Source organism: Quercus suber, unplaced genomic scaffold (genome assembly GCF_002906115.3).
Source record: "Quercus suber isolate HL8 unplaced genomic scaffold, Cork oak 2.0 scaffold_130, whole genome shotgun sequence".
NCBI lineage: Eukaryota > Viridiplantae > Streptophyta > Magnoliopsida > Fagales > Fagaceae > Quercus > Quercus suber.
Window position 1 is genome coordinate 1,130,782 of NW_027069593.1, and position 21,020 is coordinate 1,151,801.

General features: G+C 38.3%; 1 protein-coding gene across 2 annotated transcripts; it reads left to right on the forward strand.

The window, feature by feature from the left end:
• The first annotated feature begins 12,103 nt into the window (after positions 1 to 12,103).
• Positions 12,104 to 13,202, forward strand: LOC112033470 (uncharacterized). Of its 2 annotated transcripts, none has more exons than XM_065776212.1 (2): positions 12,104 to 12,703; positions 12,851 to 13,202. In XM_065776212.1, exons 1-2 carry the CDS (start codon positions 12,244 to 12,246, stop codon positions 12,931 to 12,933), a joined length of 543 nt encoding a protein of 180 aa, XP_065632284.1. In that variant the 5' UTR covers positions 12,104 to 12,243; the 3' UTR covers positions 12,934 to 13,202. The 2 variants fall into 2 exon arrangements, with proteins under 2 accessions (XP_065632284.1, XP_023922005.1); XM_024066237.2 differs by having other exon boundaries at positions 12,113 to 12,733.
• The last annotated feature ends 7,818 nt before the right edge of the window (positions 13,203 to 21,020 follow it).

Genomic DNA, 21,020 nt, shown 5'->3' on the forward strand with positions numbered 1-21,020 from the left:
GTGATCGGGTTTCTCCATAATGGAGGGTTAATGAACAGGGTGTTCCAAAAATTGGAAGTGGATGTGGCCGGAGGTCTTTAATGTAGTCGGGTGGACTACCTAAAGGTGGTATCGTCACCAATGCTCAGTCAGATGGTGGTGGTACAGTCGAGAAGGACTCAGTCATGCTTGTGAAGAATCACGTTCCTATTTTGGAGGAGGTGATTACGGAGATTGATCATGCCATCATAACCGATTTAGATTTTTCAAATTCAAAGTGATTCCAACTGTTTGCGTGCCAGATTCTAGAGCGATTTCCTTAGACTTGATTGAGGTGGTATTCATGGGTGAGGACACTGTTACTCTCAACCGTGGTTTAATGGGGAAACAAGTTGAGAAAAAATCAGGTTTTAATGAATAGGTTTTACGATTGGATGTGGTAACGTACATGGAAATAGGAATACTAGTAAGGGCCGGCCCAAAAGAAGTGGTAATCAAGAAAAAAGTGGGAGTGAATCTCTACCTAGCCCAAAAGAAGTTGAGTCTGTGAAGGACAGCCAGACAACAATGAAGAATTGGAAGAGGCTTACCACAAAACCTCAAATTCTTAATAAAATTGTTGATGTGGAATCTGGGTTCAAAAGGAGGCAAACAGGACATTTAAATAGGGAAGGCACATATATTAAGGGAGAAAAGAAACAAAAAATTGTGGAGAATGAGCCAGGTGTTGTGTCAACCATGGGATTGATGGAGGTTGCAGGGCAACCATGCTGGGCATGAGGATACTCCTTAGACGGTTAAATATTAAAAAAAAAAAAAAAAAAAACAAAAACCAAAAAACAAAAAAAAAAACCCATCATTTTGCTATTCAGGTATATCAGGAAGGTGTCGTTTGGCAATTTTTCAGGTTTTTGGACATCCAAGTGATGATTAGCTTTTCTTTCAGTAGTTGGATTTTGAATTTTTTATCTCGTTCTTTCTTTTGTTTTATTTTTCTTTCTTTATTGACATTGTAATCGTGCTACGCTAGCGTATGCTAGTGATGCAAAAGAGAAAATTGGGGGTCATATGTTCCTCTTTCTCTTCCCCATTGTATTTTTTGTTTCTTAATTAATAAAGACTATCGTTTCTGCTCAAAAAAAAAAAAAAAAAAGAAAAGAAAAGGGGTCATGTTAAGAGATGTCTTTAGGAGTTAGGACAATTGTTAATAAATCATACAATGCCCTAAACCCTAAACTCAATACCTCATATCATACATAATAACATCTCAATAAACTCACAATTAAGTTAAATTTTCAAATGAGTATTAAAATTGATTGAGTATAGTTGTGTCTATTTCTTAATATGTCATATGATGATATAGCATGTTGAGATTGAAGAAGTTTTATACCTCATTTACAAATTGAATTGATTTCGTAACATGGTTTTTTTTAATATTTATTATTTTTTATTTTATTTTTTATTCCTGATGATTATAATGTGGCTTCTTTTGATCTGTAGATTCTGTACCAGCTGCACAAAGTCATGGTCTACAGAAAAGCCTCCAATCTCTAAATTTTTTGACTGGACTAATCTCTCTTTACGTCGAAGCTGGTGGAAAATTCTGTATACAACAAATTCTTCAGCTCAGAATTCTAGATGAAATCATTTTCTATTAGACAAACCTTCGACATTTGACAAAGAAAATAATTTGGAATGTTCTATGCAGATTATAAATAAATATGTATATGATGGCAGCAAGTAATTTCTGTTTCCCCAGACGGCCGCCATTATATATGTTGATTTTTCATTTCAAAGTTCCACTCCATGCGGAGTGATGATCTCTAATTTATTTACTTTTTTTAGTATTTATTAGTGATGATAAACAGCTAAAAAGACCAAGTCACCCATTTGCAATTATTAGCTTCTATCTATAATCATGCCATTTCTTTCGACGCCAAAGTAGATAGAAAATGTTGGTGACCAACCTTTTGTACATATCACGGTAGTTAATTATTTTGCACCAAAAATGTTGGTTTTATTAACTTCATAATAAATTTTGTATAAATAGGACCCGTACAAAATTACTCTTTACACTAAGCATTAACTAGACATTAATTATTTCTCCACTATTTTAAATATAACTCTTTATTTAATAATCGTCACCCATGAGAAAACTAAGCACTAAATATCTTCTTCTTCTTTTTTTCTTATTTGTCTAATTAATATTTGTCAAACAGTTAGCCATTATAACAAATAGTGATAGTGCTTAAGACTTTAAGCTACATTTACCTCAGTTGGTACGGTTGGCATACCCCAGTACGAGTACAAAAGTAGAACCAACTTCACCCAACTAGTAAATAAAAGTGAAAAGGTGTAACTTGCAATGACCCGAGAAAAATGCACTTACACGCCCATGCAATACACACTTACACAATATCCTTGTCAAGGTCCAAGTTGTGTTGAACTGCAATTGAGTTACATGGTGTTATCAAGTTGGCTCTGATACATACCATTTGTAATGTCCCAAGCAAAGCTCTAGCTAGCCACATTTGCCTTTATAATTTATACCCCAAAAGGATTAGTCATGTTGGAAATGCGGTTTTTCATTGTTACTTATATATCTAAGATCAATTTAATAATAAACACTAAATGTGAGACTCAATGCACCCATAAATCGCACACTTAAACAATTCAATCCAATCATATACACACAATGATATATCATGAAATTGGAGCATAGTGCATCTTATAGAACTGGCTCAAATGCAAATTACTCATGTGGGGGGTAAGACTTCGAAAAGAAGGAACTATCAACAGGATCCACCCGAGATGTAATTGGGCCCAACTATTCATTCGATCAAGCCCAACCCAATCAGGACAATCAGGTTAGGGAATTCGAGGAGGACAACTCACTCGAGGGATGGATACTTCTCGAGAGATGGGCGATAAGCCACAAAGGTCATACGAGTGGAGGCTGAGGAGGATCATAGTGACATACAAGTGAGAACATGAGGAAATTTCCAGATAAAGCATCCACCACCTCCACATTCAATGCACTATACCAATTTTGTCTGCCGCATTGATGGCAAAATGACCATTGAACAGTGCCCCCATAGCCTGTAGCCTACTCTACTGCCGCCAGTGAGGCAGTGATGGACCAAGTATCTAAAGAAAGATCAACAGCCCTCCAAGTGGAAGGCTAAGATGCAATCCAAGCAGGCATATATAGGAAGGAAATTCCTCCTTGAAAAGGGATCAGAAAAAGTTTAGGGAGAGAAATGGGGAAATGAAGAGAGAAAATGATCATTGTAAAACCGAGAAGTGTATTCTTAAAGAACAATTGCTCCTTGGCTAGCCTGAGGAAGGACTTAAATAAGAATTTCTCTTTTCCTGATATAAGTCTTTACATGAACTGTCATCCTTGCCAATCTCCTTTCTTTAATTACTAACTCGTGGCTACAAGAGATCAAAGTGTTGACCTTAACCCATCCACCTTTACAAATTAGTTGTATTGGGCCTCCATCCTAGCCCAGTCTCATCCGAGTTAGGCTTGGTTGTTAGTTTTGCCCTCTACAACTCAAATTAAATGTAAAGTCGTATTTATACTCTACTTATATTCAACAATTTTTAGTATTCTGAAAATAATATTCTAACTTACAATATACTTCATAGTTTATACGAGTCATGTACTATATGATACAAGTTGTAATTCATTGAATTAATAATTTGAAAAATACCACAATTGAATTACATGTCCTTTATACTCTTTACATTCATGCCAAATTAGCCAATTGAATGTTATTTACTATGTTTCTCAAAAGAAAAAAAAAATTATTTACTATTTCTTTTTATTAATTTACACATGCATAATACTAATAATTATTCTAAAAGTTGATAAATTATTTCAAATTTTGTGGACAAAGAAACTACTACCTGAATATTAGAAGTATTATATTTAGCCAAAAATTTCAATAACAATATTGTAAGGTCCGTTTTTGTAACCCAAAAAATATGGGTTCCCAAGGCCCAACGAACCCAGAACAATGAATTTGTAGAGAGTGGATCGAAGGTTTAGGCGCTCGCCAGCCTTCACCAAGCATGAACTCCTTCTTTTATTGAATGATACTAAGACCAATTTACAACTGGGGAATGCTCCTCGGCCCGTGCCCGAGGACCTTGTTCTTTTTTCCCCCTCTCCCATTTTACTTTACTCACTCCTCTTATATAGTCTTCATCGTCCTATCTTGTTCTTCCATCTGTTGATCATCCATTTGCCTTCCTTCTGACCGTCCGTCCCATCAGAGGCCTTATCAGCACTCAAGTGGTTCACCCTGATCAACGTCGCCCTGTTAAGGGGTTACATCCTCATTAATGCGACCAGAGGAGTTAGGTGAATGCATTAAGTGTGGAGGTGACAACTTGCTTTGGGCTTGTCCCCACCTAAAATTATCCTCAGTATGCCGAGGACGAATAGGTCCTCGGCGTGAATCCAAAAAAGAGTCTCTCCTTAAATTAGCCTCGGATGGTCATCCTTCCTCGGCGTAGGCCTTGGGCCTACTACAAGATGGGCTGAGGCTATCAGGCCAACAGGCCCCACAATAGCCCCTCAAAATCCTGCTGCACGTTCTTTCGGATGGGGAGGAAGGTTTTGATATCTACAGGCCCTCTAGACGAATTGCCCCACTTCGGCCCGCATTAATGCTGGCGACTTTTCGACTGCCAGAAGTACGTTTTGGCGTTTCGAGACTCAGTGTGCGCTCGCATTAAATTTTGGCGGCTCCGCGCTTCCCACTTTCAACGGTGTGATGGTAATCGTTCGGTGGGGATCTCCTGCTTTTATGGGCAGGCGGTTACATTTGGGGAACCTAAGGGGGAGTATAAGTACTTGTTTGAACCGCCTGATTTCCTCATTTTCGCGCTTACGACCATTGATGCGTATACTTTGAATTTGGTTCAACTTACACACTACCCGAAGAGGATCTTCATATTTCTGTAAGTCTTCTTCTCCCAGTAACACCAAATTTTCTTTGATTCTACTCTTTCTTTTCTTCTTCTGGATTCTTTAGTCGTCCTTGGGGATGGGTAAGTTTAAGAAGTTGGTTGAGTCCGACGAGATGATGAAGAAATTCATTGTTGATTATGGGATATCCAATAATGTGAGTTTGAGGTACTATGAAGAAGGGGAATGGTACATTAAGAGGAATGAGGGTGAAGTCGTGATCCCCATAGTCGCTTTTGTAGAGGGAGGGATGGAATCCCTATGAGGTCAGTGACTAGCGGTTACCTTAGGCATTTCCGTCTGGCTCCGACCTAGTGTGCCGTGAATGTATTTAGGACATTAGGGTGTGTAGACACCTTGAATGAGAAAATGGGGCTGAGATTGACTCACCACGATGTAATCTGGTGCTACAACCTTCAGCACCTGAGGGGTAAGACGTACTATATGAAGACGAGGGACGACAGGGTTCGACTTATCCAGTGCCTTCCTAATTCTAATAAGGGGTTGACTCAAGATTTTCTCATAGTGTCAGGGGAGTGGCACAACGGTTTTCATTGCCCAACAGTAGAGGGAGAACCAGGTAGGGTATTCGAAGTAGGGGACAGTCCAGGTTTTAGTATTTTTATTTTTTTCTTATAGTTGCATACCTGCTTTGATTGAATAACCACAGGAGTTTTGCTTTTCTTTTCGCAGATCCGCACGCCTTTGCACGTCATTTCCACCTGGTCAATAAGGCGGATTTGGAGGCCGTTCTTAGGACGGAACTTTTTCTGAACGAAACTGATAACCAGGTTAGAGCTGCTCACAAAATCCTCGGATGCGACCCAGCCCAGAAGTCATTCCTAGTCCCGAAGCACGTAATTAGAGCTCGTGACCCTCGGCTTAGGCAGATTACCATGGTGGAGGACGGTTTTGCATTTTTCGAGGGATCTCACATACCTGAAGGCATTCCGCTAGCAGGTTCCTCCTCATCCCACCAAGTAACGGAGACCGAGGAAGGGCAATCTAAGAAGGCGGGGGAGGTGGCTGAACTGAGCTCTTCTGAGGACGAATATAGTATGTTCAACCTAGCTGATCAGTTCGAGGATCCTTCTTGTGATCTAGGAGACCTTCATCTGTCCAAAGCCGATCTTCGGTCCCTAAGAGTTGGTACTCAGGCCGAGATGGGTTTAAAAAGACAGCTCCAAACCAGTTTTCTTGACTTGCTCGAAGGCAGCTCCAAGAAGGGTGCACCGAAAGAGTCACAGCCCAAGCCCTCAACATCTCCGCCCCAATTTTTAACTGTGCACACCAGGTCGTCCCCTACCCCTCCAGTATCAGACCTCAGACCGAGTCTTATGACCCAAAAAGGAAGAGACCTTCCAAGGTCAAGGACCCAATGGATGGGAGCAAATCCCACTCCCCGCCCGAGGAGGGTGGACTCCGCAGGCCTCTGAAGCAACTGAAGCTCGGTGGTCAACGCAAAGGTAAGGAGATTGTCCAGTAGTCTAGGGCCCAAGCCTGGCTGCCCGCTGCCATGCTCCATGATTAACCCCTGATGGATGATGCATCGATACAGGAATCCCGAGGAGTTGAGGGGGCTCTCGTAGCCGACGCCCTAAAGAAGTCTCTTCTCCTTCCTATCGACATGGCCGAGCTAGGAAATATGAGAGGGCTAGAGGTTGTTCTTAACCTTAAGAGATATCTAGGCATGGTGGGTCCCCTGGTACCTATTTACTTTATTTGAACTTTGTTACTTAGCATTTTTCCTTCTCTTTACGGAGTTACTTGTTTTTATTGGCAGGCTATCCAGACCCTTTTTAGGTTGGACGAGGAGGTCGATGGCCAGAGCAGCGCCTTAGCGCAAGAGCGTGACAAGTTCTTGAAAGCTGCCAGTACCTTAAGAGATCTGAGGCCGACCTAAAAAAGGCGACTGAGAATCTGGAGGAGATGACATAGGCCAAGGACAATGCTGCCTCCGACTTAGCCACGGCTAGGAAGCGAGCTGAGGATCAGACCAAGCGCTTGCAAGATGTTGAAGGCCACCTACAAGCTACCAAAGAGGACGTTGCTGACCTGAAGAAAAAGTTGGCTGAGGCAGTCAATGAGAAAGGTATTGCCGAGTATGCCACGGACGAGACTGTGAGAGCTAAAGATGAGACGGTGTTTGCAAGAATAGACACTGAGCGCTTTGTAAAACAGGCGGAGGAGGAGGTTTTCGCAGATGGGGTGGCTAAGACCGAAGCCACCCTTCGAGCTCAAGTTCCTGCAGTATGCAGGCACTTTTGTTCTGAGACCTAGCATGAAGCCCTCAACCAAGCAGGAGTTGATGCCTCGTCTGACCTTAGAAGGGAGGACAGGGTATATTACCCCATTGCAATTCACAAGACTACCCCTGCTGCTCCCGAGGAGGGGTCTGCATTACTAGCGAGTGAGAGCCATAATAAGACCGCCGAGGATACATCTTCAGCTGACAAACCCCCCGAGGAGGTTGAGCCCCAGAGAGCATTGGGGGGAATTAGAACCGAGGGTCAGGAAATGCCCCAAGACGTGGCGAGACCTCCTGCGGACTCCCCAACCATGCCCGTGGACCCTCCGAGACAAGGCCCTTAGACGTTGGTTAAAGCCTTTTGATCAGCCTATCGAGTTAATTTGCCTACTGAGTTGGGGAGACTGGCATATGACATAGGATAGTTATGTTTACTTTCTCTTTTATTTCATTTTATTTCTTGCCTCGGTGGCGTTGTAATGAAACTGTATATTTTCTGTTTGAACTGAATGCTCAATATTTTGTTTCCAACTATGGATATTTTCTTTTACTTGCCTTACTCTAATATTTTGCTCAATACTTATAATTTATTCCGGAGTTAGTCTCATGAGACCGCCTATTATCCTTCAAATGTAAATCTAAGGACCGTATTATAGCTTAACTCTAGGTAACGCTTTGGTTTTTCTACAGATAGTTATTTTCTCCATAGGTTCGAGTCCTTGGACTATGCAATACGTCGGTTCTGTCTAGTACCCAGATATAATGGTGTGATTAGTTTTCCTATAGGCTTGAGTCCGAGGACCATGCAGTGCCCTGGTTCTGTCTATCACTTCTATTTTTCTGTAAGTATCTAGTTTCCGCATAGGTTTGAGTCTTTGGACCATGCAATACCTTGGTTCTGTCTAGTACCCAGATATAATGGTGTGATTAGTTTTCCCATAGGCTTGAGTCCGAGGACCATGCAATGCCTTGGTTCTGTCTATCACTTCTATTTTTCTGTAAGTATCTAGTTTCCCCATATGTTTGAGTCATTGGACCATGCAATACCTTGGTTCTGTCTAGTACCCAGATATAATGGTGTGATTAGTTTTCCCATAGGCTTGAGTCTGAGGACCATGCAATGCCTTGGTTCTGTCTATCACTTCTATTTTTCTGTAAGTATCTAGTTTCCCCATAGGTTTGAGTCCGAGGACCATGCAATACCTTGGTTCTGTCTAGTACCCAGATATAATGGTGTGATTAGTTTTCCCATAAGCTTGAGTCTGAGGACCATGCAATGCCTTGGTTCTGTCTATCACTTCTATTTTTCTGTAAGTATCTAGTTTCCCCATAGGTTTGAGTCCTTGGACCATGCAATACCTTGGTTCTGTCTAGTACCCAGATATAATGGTGTGATTAGTTTTCCCATAGGCTTGAGTCCGAGGACCATGCAATGCCTTGGTTCTGTCTATCACTTCTATTTTTCTGTAAGTATCTAGTTTCCCCATAGGTTTGAGTCCGAGGACCATGCAATACCTTGGTTCTGTCTAGTACCCAGATATAATGGTGTGATTAGTTTTCCCATAGGCTTGAGTCCGAGGACCATGCAATGCCTTGGTTCTGTCTATCACTTCTATTTTTCTGTAAGTATCTAGTTTCCCCATAGGTTTGAGTCCGAGGACCATGCAATACCTTGGTTCTGTCTAGTACCCAGATATAATGGTGTGATTAGTTTTCCCATAGGCTTGAGTCCGAGGACCATGCAATGCCTTGGTTCTGTCTATCACTTCTATTTTTCTGTAAGTATCTATTTTCCCCACAGGTTTGAGTCCGAGGACCATGCAATACCTTAGTTCTGTCTAGTACCTAGATATAATGGTGTGATTAGTTTTTCCATAGGCTTGAGTCCGAGGACCATGCAATGCCTTGGTTCTGTCTATCACTTCTATTTTTCTGGTGGAAGGAGCTTGTCTTCGGCTCTGAGAGCCTTACTTTTGGTATAATGATATCCTCGGACCGCTTTACTGGAAGCGGTTTCTCCTCGGGTCGGACTATTAGCTCTACGGTGCTCTGGCAGGGATGGTTTGAACTCTGATCTTACATGTGGCATTGACCTCGCCTTCAACTCAAGTTCCCCTCCTTTTCAATTACGAGGCGTCCTTTGACTATTCGTTTTCCGCGCTTAACATTTCGATGCCCGAGATGCGCCCTCATCACTGTCCTCGTGAATTGATAAAAATCCAGCAGTCCATGGTTTCCTTGGGATTTGGTCAGGATTAATACCGCTGATAATTCTCTTCTCGAACTCTTTGTGGATCAATTCCCACCAGTTCTCACCCTCTATATAAGGCTTTCTGGGGGAAACGTTTCTCCACACTCAATGAACTTTCCAACCCAACTAGAAACACGTCCTTTCACCTCCCCGAGCCCCTTCACCAACCCTGCCAGGATTGTGACCAGAGTTGGGAGATATGCGGCCAAGAGCTGTCGTGGCCGCAGCCCCCGCTAGACTTCCGGCACGGCAGAGCCTGGGCGTAACCCTGATAGTGCCCTGTATGGTGTTCAGGAGGGATGTCTTTGGAGTACCTAACGCTCCTCCCCAGGGTGCACCCCTGCCAGAGGAGACGCGCAAGATCACGTCATGGCCGGTGCCCGAATGTTGCCATCTCCAGCAGCCAACCCTAGTGAGGACTGGAGAGAATCAAGGGAACATCATGGGAAGGGCCTCCCGGTGCCCCTGCATCTGCTCCTTGCTTTGTTCAAGCTCCACCGTATCGAGAAAGGAGTTGTTGGTGGCCTTGAAGCAAGCTAGCCTCAGCCCCCTTCCCCCATCTCATTGTCAAGTTCTCCCATTCTCTTGATGCCAATAAGGACACGGGTTGACACTTCCCTCCAGCTAGTTTTAGGACGGGTCCACCTAGACCTCTGATTGTAGAATTAGCTTGTAAATTTGTTTATAAAACACGCCTGCCTAAGCCTCTGATTGTATTTTGTACTTCTCTTTTTATGAAATAATATCAAGCTTCCTTTCTTTGCTGTTAAATCTTCTGTCTCGAACTTTTATTTTTCTGCAATGTTTGTTTGGTAGTTTTTTTTTTTTTTTTGCATCACCACCGATCTTCCGTAGAATGATTATTTAGAACAATCGCCTGTTGCGCCGGCCGGCGCACTAATCCTCCCTACAGACAGCGCCAATTGTAAGGTCCGTTTTTGTAACCCAAAAAATATGGGTTCCCAAGGCCCAACGAACCCAGAACAATGAATTTGTAGAGAGTGGATCGAAGGTTTAGGCGCTCGTCGGCCTTCACCAGGCATGAACTCCTTTTTTTATTGAATGATACTAAGACCAATTTACAACTGGGGGATGCTCCTCGGCCCGTGCCCGAGGAGCTTGTTCTTTTTTCCCCCTCTCCCTTTTTACTTTACGCACTCCTCTTATATAGTCTTCATCGTCCTATCTTGTTCTTCCATCTGTTGATCATCCATTTGCCTTCCTTCTGACCATCCGTCCCATCAGAGGCCTTATCAGCACTCAAGTGGTTCACCCTGATCAACGTCGCCCTGTTAAGGGGTTACATCCCCATTAATGCGGCCAGAGGAGTTAGGTGAATGCATTAAGTGTGGAGGTGACAACTTGCTTTGGGCTTGTCCCCACCTAAAATTATCCTCAGTATGCCTAGGACGAATAGGTCCTCGGCGTGGATCCAAAAAAGAGTCTCTCCCTAAATTAGCCTCGGATGGTCATCCTTCCTCGGCGTGGGCCTTGGGCCTACTACAAGATGGGCTGAGGCTATCAGGCCCACGGGCCCCACACATATATATATATATATATTTAAAAAGGTTTAAGAAAACCTAAGTGAGTGCAGGCGGGTCCAACAAGATAAGCCCACTTAGAGCAGTGGATTTAGGTTAGACGGTCCAATACAATTAATTTGTTAGAGAATGGGCTTTCGAGGTCAACTTTAATGTGCTAGTATGATTTAAGCTTTAGGTTGGTAAAAGTTAGACAATTCAAAGAATAAGAACAAATTTTTAAAATTAACACTTCCTCGGGCCTAGCCGAAGAGCAGTTGTTCATAAATTGTTCAAATCTTGATCACAGAATATTGTTACACAATGTCAGTATTTCCTTTCAATCTTTCCCCTTTTTCTTTATTCTCTCAAAGCTTCATTTCTATAAATAGTTAGCTGAATTTCATTTGAGCCCTCCACTTGTAGAGTCGTTACCCTTTCTTTAGATGCTTGTCCCATCAAGATTTTGTTGAAAGTGGTAGAGTATGCTGCAAGTTGTTAAGGCATTGTTCAGAGGTTATTTTTCCATTAATGTGGCTAGCTGAGTTGGTACAGTGCATTGAATGCAGATGTGATGATTACTTTGTCTGGATACTTCATTTCTTCTTTACTCGCATGTTTCTACCATCTTCTTCGGCATTTTGTTATCTAGTGCAAGTGGCCTACCTAATAATTCCTGAGAAATGCTTGCTCTTTGGCTCCTCAGAAGGTCGGCCTCTTCATGGTCCCTCCTCGAATTCTCATCCACGTGTTGGGTAAAGACTAGTGCGTGGGTGGACCCTTCCTCTTTCTTGGACTTAGTCCACGGGTTTTATTCCGTACTCGGATCTTAATCCCTCCCATAGTGAGCATAGACAAAGAGAGAGTCTATAAACACAGAAAAAAATTAATAAAAAATTTCATAACCGTTGATATTTTCAAATAAAAATATGTAAAAACTTACCTCCTAAGCTAGTGTGAAAATTATTATAATTATTTATTTTTTTAATGTACGTAGCATTACTAAATACATAAAGGACAGATCATGATGAATAGGACCTACCAGAGCTTTAAGTCTTCCCACTCAACTGGACCCCCACCAATACCTCCTTGCTTTTGTGTTGCTACCGATCTTTTCTCCATATAACCCGAATATAAAGCCGAAATATAGGACCCAAATACAAAAAAAAAAAAGGCTATATCGCTCGCAGACCCAGCGCGCGAGGTCCCCCGACCTCCGCACAACCCCATACTAGGGGCTGTGTTCGAGTTCGAGGACTCAACCATGTCTGACTTTCACCCACTTCCTTATTCACCACCAGCACCACAACCTCCATCATCGTCGTCGCCGCCGCAACAATCATCATCATCATCATCATCATCAATAAAGCCAATGATGATATCGCCGCTGTACAAGCAGCACTCGTGGTCACCAGACGCGTACCGCGACGAGGCGTGGCTGAGGCGCAAGGGGAACCACAGGAGCAAGAACAGGAACAGGAGCAAGAGCGTGACAGACGAGGACGTCGACGAGCTCAAGGGTTGTATCGAGTTGGGTTTCGGATTCGAGCTCATCGACTCGCCTGATCATGTCGTGGATCAGCGTTTATCCGATACTTTGCCGGCTTTAGGTCTCTACTACGCTGTCAACAAGCAGTACAACGACACCGTTTCCAACTCCAAGTCAACCCTCACGCCGTGTTCGTCAACGGCGTCGGACTCCGACAGTCCCAGCTCTCCTCTCGGTAGTCCTCACCACACCCTATTAGGACCCGGTAATTTATTTATTGAGTTCCTGTTTATATTTGCTTTAGACACACGTTTTGAATATGTGTACGTGTATGAAACTATAAATATAAAATTGTGTGTTTGTTTGTTGGGAAAATGTGAAGGTGATAATCCTCAGACGGTGAAGACAAGGTTAAGGCGGTGGGCTCAGGTGGTTGCTTGCTCGGTGAAGCAAAGTTCTGGCTGATTCAAGAGAAATGGTGATTGTGGATCGGTTTCTATCAGGGTTAAGTGCCAACCAAACCAGAGTTTATCAAAGTAACCAAACATCAACATCAATTTCCTTCGTATGATTCCCCCACCCACTTTTGTTTGGTTTAGTTATTATTAATGAGTTTAAAGTAATATGAAGAAAAAAAAAGAGAGAAAAAATTCTCATCAAATGGAAGCCAACTTGTATCGGATTGACCTTTTTGTGATTTTAATATAAATATTGGATGGCTCTGTTTTCACATCGATGATCGATTTCATTTCTTTGGTATCACCGTCCTTTCACAAAATGGGAATTTATAGTTGGATTCATTATTCATACGAGGAAAAGGTGTTATGAAAAAAAAAAAGAAAAACCAAAATTTGATATAGAAATATCGAGCTCTCCTTTTCCTTTTGTTACTAATTTACTATAATTAGATACATGAATGTCTGGTGGTGTGGCTTGTCTTCTCTTTTTCACTTGGTTTAGGTTAGATTTATAGATTTTGTGTCTGAACTCTTGGGTGAAAAAGGTCAAAAGATTTCACCCAAAAAAAAAAAAAAAAAGTAAAAAGGTCAAAAGAAAGATCTTTGTGTCTGATTGAAGTAGGGTTTTGTAATTTTGGTTGGTTACTCTGATGAATGAAGTCAAGCTTAAGGAAAAAAACGAAAAAGCTCTCTCTCTCTCTTATGGTAAAGGTTTTTCTGGAATAAGAATCCCTTTTCTTAATGTATACTAGACAGCTTGTTATCTTTCATAGGAGGAGCGTATTTTCTTTGTTCAAAAGAAAAGACATTTGAGTGTCCAAGATTTCATTCCATGATGCTGGCAAAATTTTGACATTGAGAGAATTCCACCTACTCCCCTGCCGCAAGTGAAGGAATAGAAGGATTTGATTTGAACTTAGCTTCTCCCTACGGAAAAGATAGGTCATCAATGAATCTTAAATTTTTTAGCACTTTTTGAAAACATTTCATTGCATGTGGAATGTAGACATTGTAGTAACTAAGTGACCATGAACAAAAATTAGTCATATATCTAACTCTATATAAAAAAATTGGAAGAAGAGAGTTTGAACGATTTATATACTCTCCTAAGCCATTTTTGTTTTTGTCTAACTAAAAATAAATCAAATTTATAAACACACATATATGTGTGTGTTAACTACGATTGTTTTTAATTGTAGCCTTATATAAACACAAAGTTATAAACTAATATACTATATATATATATATGTGTGTGTGTGTGTGTGTAATAACTTTGATTATTTTCAATTGTGGCTATGCATATGCATGATCATAGAGTTATAAATTAGTATATTATATATGTGTGTGTGTTCATGCGATCTATGTATAAATAAAAAAATATATATATATATATATAAGACCACATTTTTAAAACAATATCATATAAATTGAACAAAAAATAGAGTTTTTTTTTTTTTTAAATAAAGCTAAAAGTTACATGGCAAAAACATTGCAAAACTAATTTAAATAGGCAGTTAAAGTTATTTCCTAGGATACACCTCAGATTTCAGGGACGAGCACTAGTTATGTGAGGCACATAAAGTTAAAACATAAAAAATGAAATGAAGCAAACTTGGCACAGAATACGAGAAAGATGAAGAAAGAAGGGTATAAAAGTCATTCCCTCTGCATTAAATACAAGGCAATCATTTCTCTAACCGCATTAATGAGAAAATGATCATGAATAATGATGGCACAGCTAAGATTATAAGGTAAAACTTGCTAGTATGTTTTGAAGGAGACCAGAGTTCTAGGAAGGCAATCTTAGCCCTCCAAGTATAAGATCCAGATAAGTTGTAGCTGGATATAAAAACAAGAGGAAGATCTAGATGCAAGAAAAAAGGAAAAAAAAAAAAAGGAAAAATGAGAAAAAGAAAGAAAAGAATCTATTCATTTGTAAACCCAACCTCGGACTAGACCTAAGGACCAAGACTTGTATTTTTTTTTTTTTTTTAACCAGTTTTTAAATTGTGAATTAATAGAAGTGACACCCTTTCTTATGCAACTCTATGATATAAACATTTTGATTTCGCACACTGGATATCATAATAAGATTTGTCTTCCTATCTCTAAACAAATTTATTGTGATTGCAAGCAATAAAACCTTCATTTATTTCCATTTGTTGACTAACTGCTTTTTGGCTGTTACAAACACATTGTGAATTTTTATTTAATCCGAAATTTATAATAAATAATTAAAATCATTTAAAATAAATAGTAAGGTTATAATTCTTGAAACTTTTGATAAATTTTAATCATAGCGATCCGCATGATAGATATATGTTATACGATATATAATGCTCATATTCATCAACATTGCTTAAATATGAAGTCTAAGACCAAATATTATGATAAATCATATAATTTAAAATGAATAATAATTTTTAAAATTAAAAAAAATGGTAATAGAATTTTAATTGAAGTGTATTTTAAACTTCTCGAAATTCTGTTAGTAGAGTTAATCTAAAACAAATTATCTTAATAAACGTGTAACACTGAGTTACATTGTAAGCACATTTGGGAAAACCCAAAATTTACAATGTGGACAATGTGCTTCCATGAGTACCAGTGCACCAGTAAGCTTGGTTTAGGTGACGGAATCCTTGCTAGGAGCACTCTCTGTAAGGGATATGCAGTTACAAATGTAAAATATTATTGTTAGAATTGTGTGGCTAAATAATTAAATTTATTAAATTTTAATAATTTAAAATTTTGAGACAATTAGTAATTTAATAGTTACTCTAAATGAAACTTATAAATAAGAAAGCTTGATGATAATTCGGATTTCTTGTTTTATTTTGATTTTAATTTTTTTGGGTTCAATGATCAAAGAAAATCAGTTAATCACCATGCTAGCTCACGACATGGACCTAGATATTATTTTATCTTTTAGAGAAATTTTTTTTAAAATTTTTTATTGAGAAGATTTTTTTTTTTTATTTTTGAGAAGGTAGATATTATTGTTAGCTATTATTTTTCTGTCGCGAAGATATAAATTGCTTTTAATGGTCAGGACTCGGGACCGAAGATATTAGCAAGAGCTGCCAGCTATAAATGGACCATGGAACATGGATATCTGATCAATATTGGTCCGTTGTGGACCGACCTGGACCCCCTTAGTTCTAGAACCCCGATAAAGCCAACAGACCATAATCATAGAGCCCAATAGCTGGGGCCTATGAATGTGCCCCACATCTTACAATCTTTTATTTTATGTCTTCAAGTTACTTGGGGAATTTTATTAGGCCCGAATGCCTTTGGATTAGGGCTATCCACGAGACGATCAGAACCGATTATTAAGATTTCAAATTTATTCATTTAGTTTTATTTCAAACACAAGTTGAGTTCGAGTTTATTATCGAACTAGATTATATATTCAAATTTAATTCATTTTCTCACAATCTACTTGATTGACTTATTATTTTCCATTATGTAGTAAACCGTGACTAAAATTTCTTACCCCCCTCATCAATTTATGAATGTTAATTACAAAATGGATTGTTTATATTATCAATAAACTATAACTAATAATTTGATATTATATGGACCTAATTACAAAATTACATAATTCAATTTTAGGTCTATATACATATATTTTTAGATAGATATGCATATAAAAGTATAACATTATATACAGTTAAATCGTGTTTTATATTCACGGGCTTATTCACAGACACATTATTATGTTTGAGCTTGATTTGTTTAATAATTGAGTCTAAACTCGAGCTTGAACTTGATTTGTTGGCTAAAAAACCGAATATAAACAAAAAAATTTATGAGTCAAGCTCAAGCTGTTCATAAACAACAGTTTGGTACATTTTCAACCCTAACTATGGTGATATCAAAGGCATGTGTTGGTTTTAGCTAAATTAGTTATTTAGTACAATTCACTTTTGACATGTATCCGAGGGGTCGAATTCAGAGCTTACATGATACAACTCATTCACTAAATAGCTATTATAAAATTTAAATTTTGACATTTTTATTGATTACTTTTAAATGTATTTTTTTTAATGCTAAACTTAAATTAGATTTTTTTTATATATTGTAATTTAAAGCTTGACTTTTTATTGTATTTTTTTATACTAAACTTATATTAGATTTTTTATATTGTAGATGAAAGTGCTAATGACATTACTCATCAATTTGATATGCAATTCTCAAATTTAAATATTTTTAGTGTTAGGTACTAACATAACGTAGTTTTTTTTTTTTTTTTTTGGTAAATTCGATAGGGATTTATTTCCGAGTTATTTACTCTTTTGTCCCTTTTATTCAACATGTTATATTTTATTCTTAAAACTCTACATTAAGTGTTCATTTGAGTCTTCTGTAGTTTCTACTTTCTAGTACCTTACTTGCATATTGTTTATGTTGGGTTAAGATGGCTTGACCCCGGTTAATTAATTAAATTACTCAAATTGATTAATTAGGTTAAATTGCATGCAAATCATGAAGGCACCAACAAATCACCAATTAACTAATATACAGCGGAAAATAAATAACTCGATGATTTGTTGATGAGTGGAGAAAATATCTTGTAAGATAAAAACCCCACCGGGTGAATTTAAGGTTGCCACTCCCAATAATCTACTAATCAATAATCAAGCGGTTACAAGTATAAATCTTACCACTACCCTGGCCTATTCCAAAATATCAACCTATAGTTGAATCTTCGCTACAATACCTAATTGGACTTGATTTTGTAGTAGCATTCTTTCCTTTGATGCACAAATCTCCAATCTGTGACTAACTCCTTTGCACGAATCCCAGTATGTGACTAATTCCATAGTAACCCTTTGATTGTTGTAGTTGATTTGCAACAGTTTCATATAGAAATACCAATAAGATCTTCAATGTTGGAGTTAGAGAATTTGTTTAGTTACAGAACCCAAAGGCGTACAAGAAATGCAACCAGAACTCTTTGGTTTAGTGAAATAAAGAAAACTTGGTTACAAAACTCTAGCAGCATAAACAAAGCGTTTCTCTCTCTAAAAACCCTTCTAATAGATGGCTCATGATGTCCTTTAAATACCAGTTCAAATGGATCTCAATTCGGGGTTTAAATGAATAAGTTATGGGCTTTTTCGCGTTACTAATTTTTACTAATTTGCGAAGTTTGATAGATCGAGCTGCTATCGAGCTTCTATCTAGGATACAGTAAGTTCCCAAAAAAAAAAAAAGAAAAAAAAAGGAGATAGTAAGTTTCTAGCTTCTATCGAGCTGCTATCGAGGTACATACTGAAAATGTGTTTTTCTTGAGTAAACTTTGTATCGTCAACTTGATTTTCAATTACAATTTTAAGACACATCAAAACTCAATAAAAGACACATAATTTGGCATGGCTGACAATATTAAAATACATGACCTTAACAATCTCTCTTTTTGTCAATCCATGACAAAACCTCAAGTACAAAAGTAAGTCCAATACAATAATAACTCGAATACAATGAATGAACCCTGTAAGGACGAGATTTTTGCCCTTAGCCCACTAGAAATGGATGATGGCCCAATGAGTCCAAAATAATATATTTGTTAGAGAGTGGATCTTACAAGTAAGACTCAGCAAATCATGTATGGGCCACAATAAATTGGATTTGCGCCAGAAAGATAAGAAAACAAAGTTTGAAGGGAATATCACTCCTCGGTCAAGTTTGAGGATGAAATGTTCTTATATTCACTCAAGTTTATCTAAGTACAAGATATTCTACTCTTTTTCTCCTTTTAGATTACATCCCCCATTTTTCACGGGGGCCATTTCTTTATATAGTCCTATTATTTTCAATCTCATCCTTCCACTTGTTGATTATGTAGGCAATCTTTTGGATGCTTGTCCCATCAGAAACCTCCTGGAAGCTTTATGAGTAGCTGTGGGCGAGATATCCTTGCTCAGGAGTCATTTTCACATAAATGCGGCCAGTTGATTAGATGCAGAACATTTAATGTGGTGGTAGCAGTCTTCTTCTCAGATATTTTTTGGTTTACTGTGAACTCTTTTATCTGAAACTTATCCTTAGAAGAATAGTACCCTCTTACATGGTATTCTCTAGGCGACCGGGCTCCAATCCCCCACAACGTTTCTTGAGGAAGTTTGGATCCTCGGGAGAGAACCTTTGTTCGTCATTACTTGTCCTTGTCCTTGTCCCATTGCCCCACATGCTTATCTTACTGTTCGACCCTCCTTGGGCATGGCCCAAGCCTAATACTCCAACTCGGCTCATTTATCCCCACAAACCCATATTCAAATACACTAGCCTATCTAAAAACACCCAGTCCTGAGAAACCATAGCACGAACTAGGATTGACTATTTTGATTGGCTTCATACCTGTCTTTCTTGAAAGCACTTAACAAGCATGTTATGTGCACCATGTAGAAAATAATAACAGATAATAAACAAGTAAATTGCGTTTTGTCATAGAATATACCAATTACATAAAAATATGAACCTAACAATTCATTAAAAATATATATAATTTTTGATAGTTTTTATGGAAAATGTGTGATAAAAGCTAAAAACTAATTTATTATTTAAAAAGCTAATTTTGTTATTATTATTAAAATTAAAAAAAAAAAAAAAAAAAAAAAAAAAAAAAAAAAAAAAAAAACAACGGAAATCTCACTAAGCAATTTGCAAGAGCTAGTAAGAACTAAGAACCCAAACGTGCCAATGGCCTCTATGTTTATTCCACTCTTGTGGTTGGTATACGTTGGATGTGGGGAAAAAAATTCTAGTCACATAAAATTTTTAACTAGGCTATAAACACAACAAATTACAAAATTTGCGAAGGCGGGTCATTTTGTATTTAGTGTAAAGTCGCTCTCACGTGAACCATTATTGATATCACTTTTATTTTACACTAATTACAACTACTTAACACCTTACCAATTGTGAAGAAAAAAAAAACTAATGAAATTTGATGTTAATAGACTTGTTGAAAATTTTTAAAAGTTTTTCCAAAACTGTTGAGATAGTATGTAATAATTGGTATATTTCAAAAAATTTCTAAATGATAGGTTCTTGTAAGAATGAGGATACACTAATCACAATTTGCCAGCTCGGTAGATAAAATTATGAAATTCTGTGTGTGACACACGTGCATGGGAAATTTCTAAGTTCTAACATATGTTTTTTGTTTTTATGAAAATTGAAAGAAAAGTCATGGTCAAGAGCAGTATAGCACACCATAATAGTAATATATTGTTGCCTTTATTTCTTTTCAAAAGGGTCAAATGGAACATTATGAACAATTCCAATATTAAAATAGGAAAACCAGCACCTTCTTTGCTTGTTCTCTAATTCAAAAATCAACATAGAAGATCCGGGAGATTCTTGACGAAATCTGTCGGATCTTGCTTTCCAAACTGTCAGATTTCTTTGAGGATTTCCTTCACTCTGACCCCAACCCCATCCTCCCTCATGGTCATGGGTTCCCATTTAAAAGTCTCACACCCTTTGTTCTTTTCTTCCACCTCATTTTCATTGTGCTTTTCTTCTTCTTCTTATATATCATCTCCTCCTTGTGTTTCTTCTCATTGGGTTCTTCTTGCTTTTGATATAACTCAAGAAAAACAATCATGGGTATGGCTGCAGAGGCTCAGTACCATGTTCTGGCTGTTGATGACAGCCTCCTTGACAGAAAGTTGATTGAAAGGCTCCTAAAAACCTCTTCTTATCATGGTAATTTCATATTCTTTTTGGTTTTTGAAAACCAAGTTTCTGTTTTGAATTAAGGTTGTGTTACAAAATCTAAACTTGGATTTTGATTGTTAATTAAGATTTGCTTTCTGGGTATGTTTCATTTATCACAGTTACTGCAGTGGATTCTGGTAGCAAGGCTTTAGAGTTTCTGGGCTTGCTTGAAGATGAACATAATGATGCACTTGCTCCCTCTGTTTCTCTAAATGATCATCACCAGGTACATGCTTATTTTATTTGGACTTGGTATCATATACATTTTTAGATACTGTAATGATTGATATGAACCATGAAATTGATCCAATTTCAATGGTTCTGAATTTTGATGGTTCTTTTAACTTATAATGATTTTTTTTT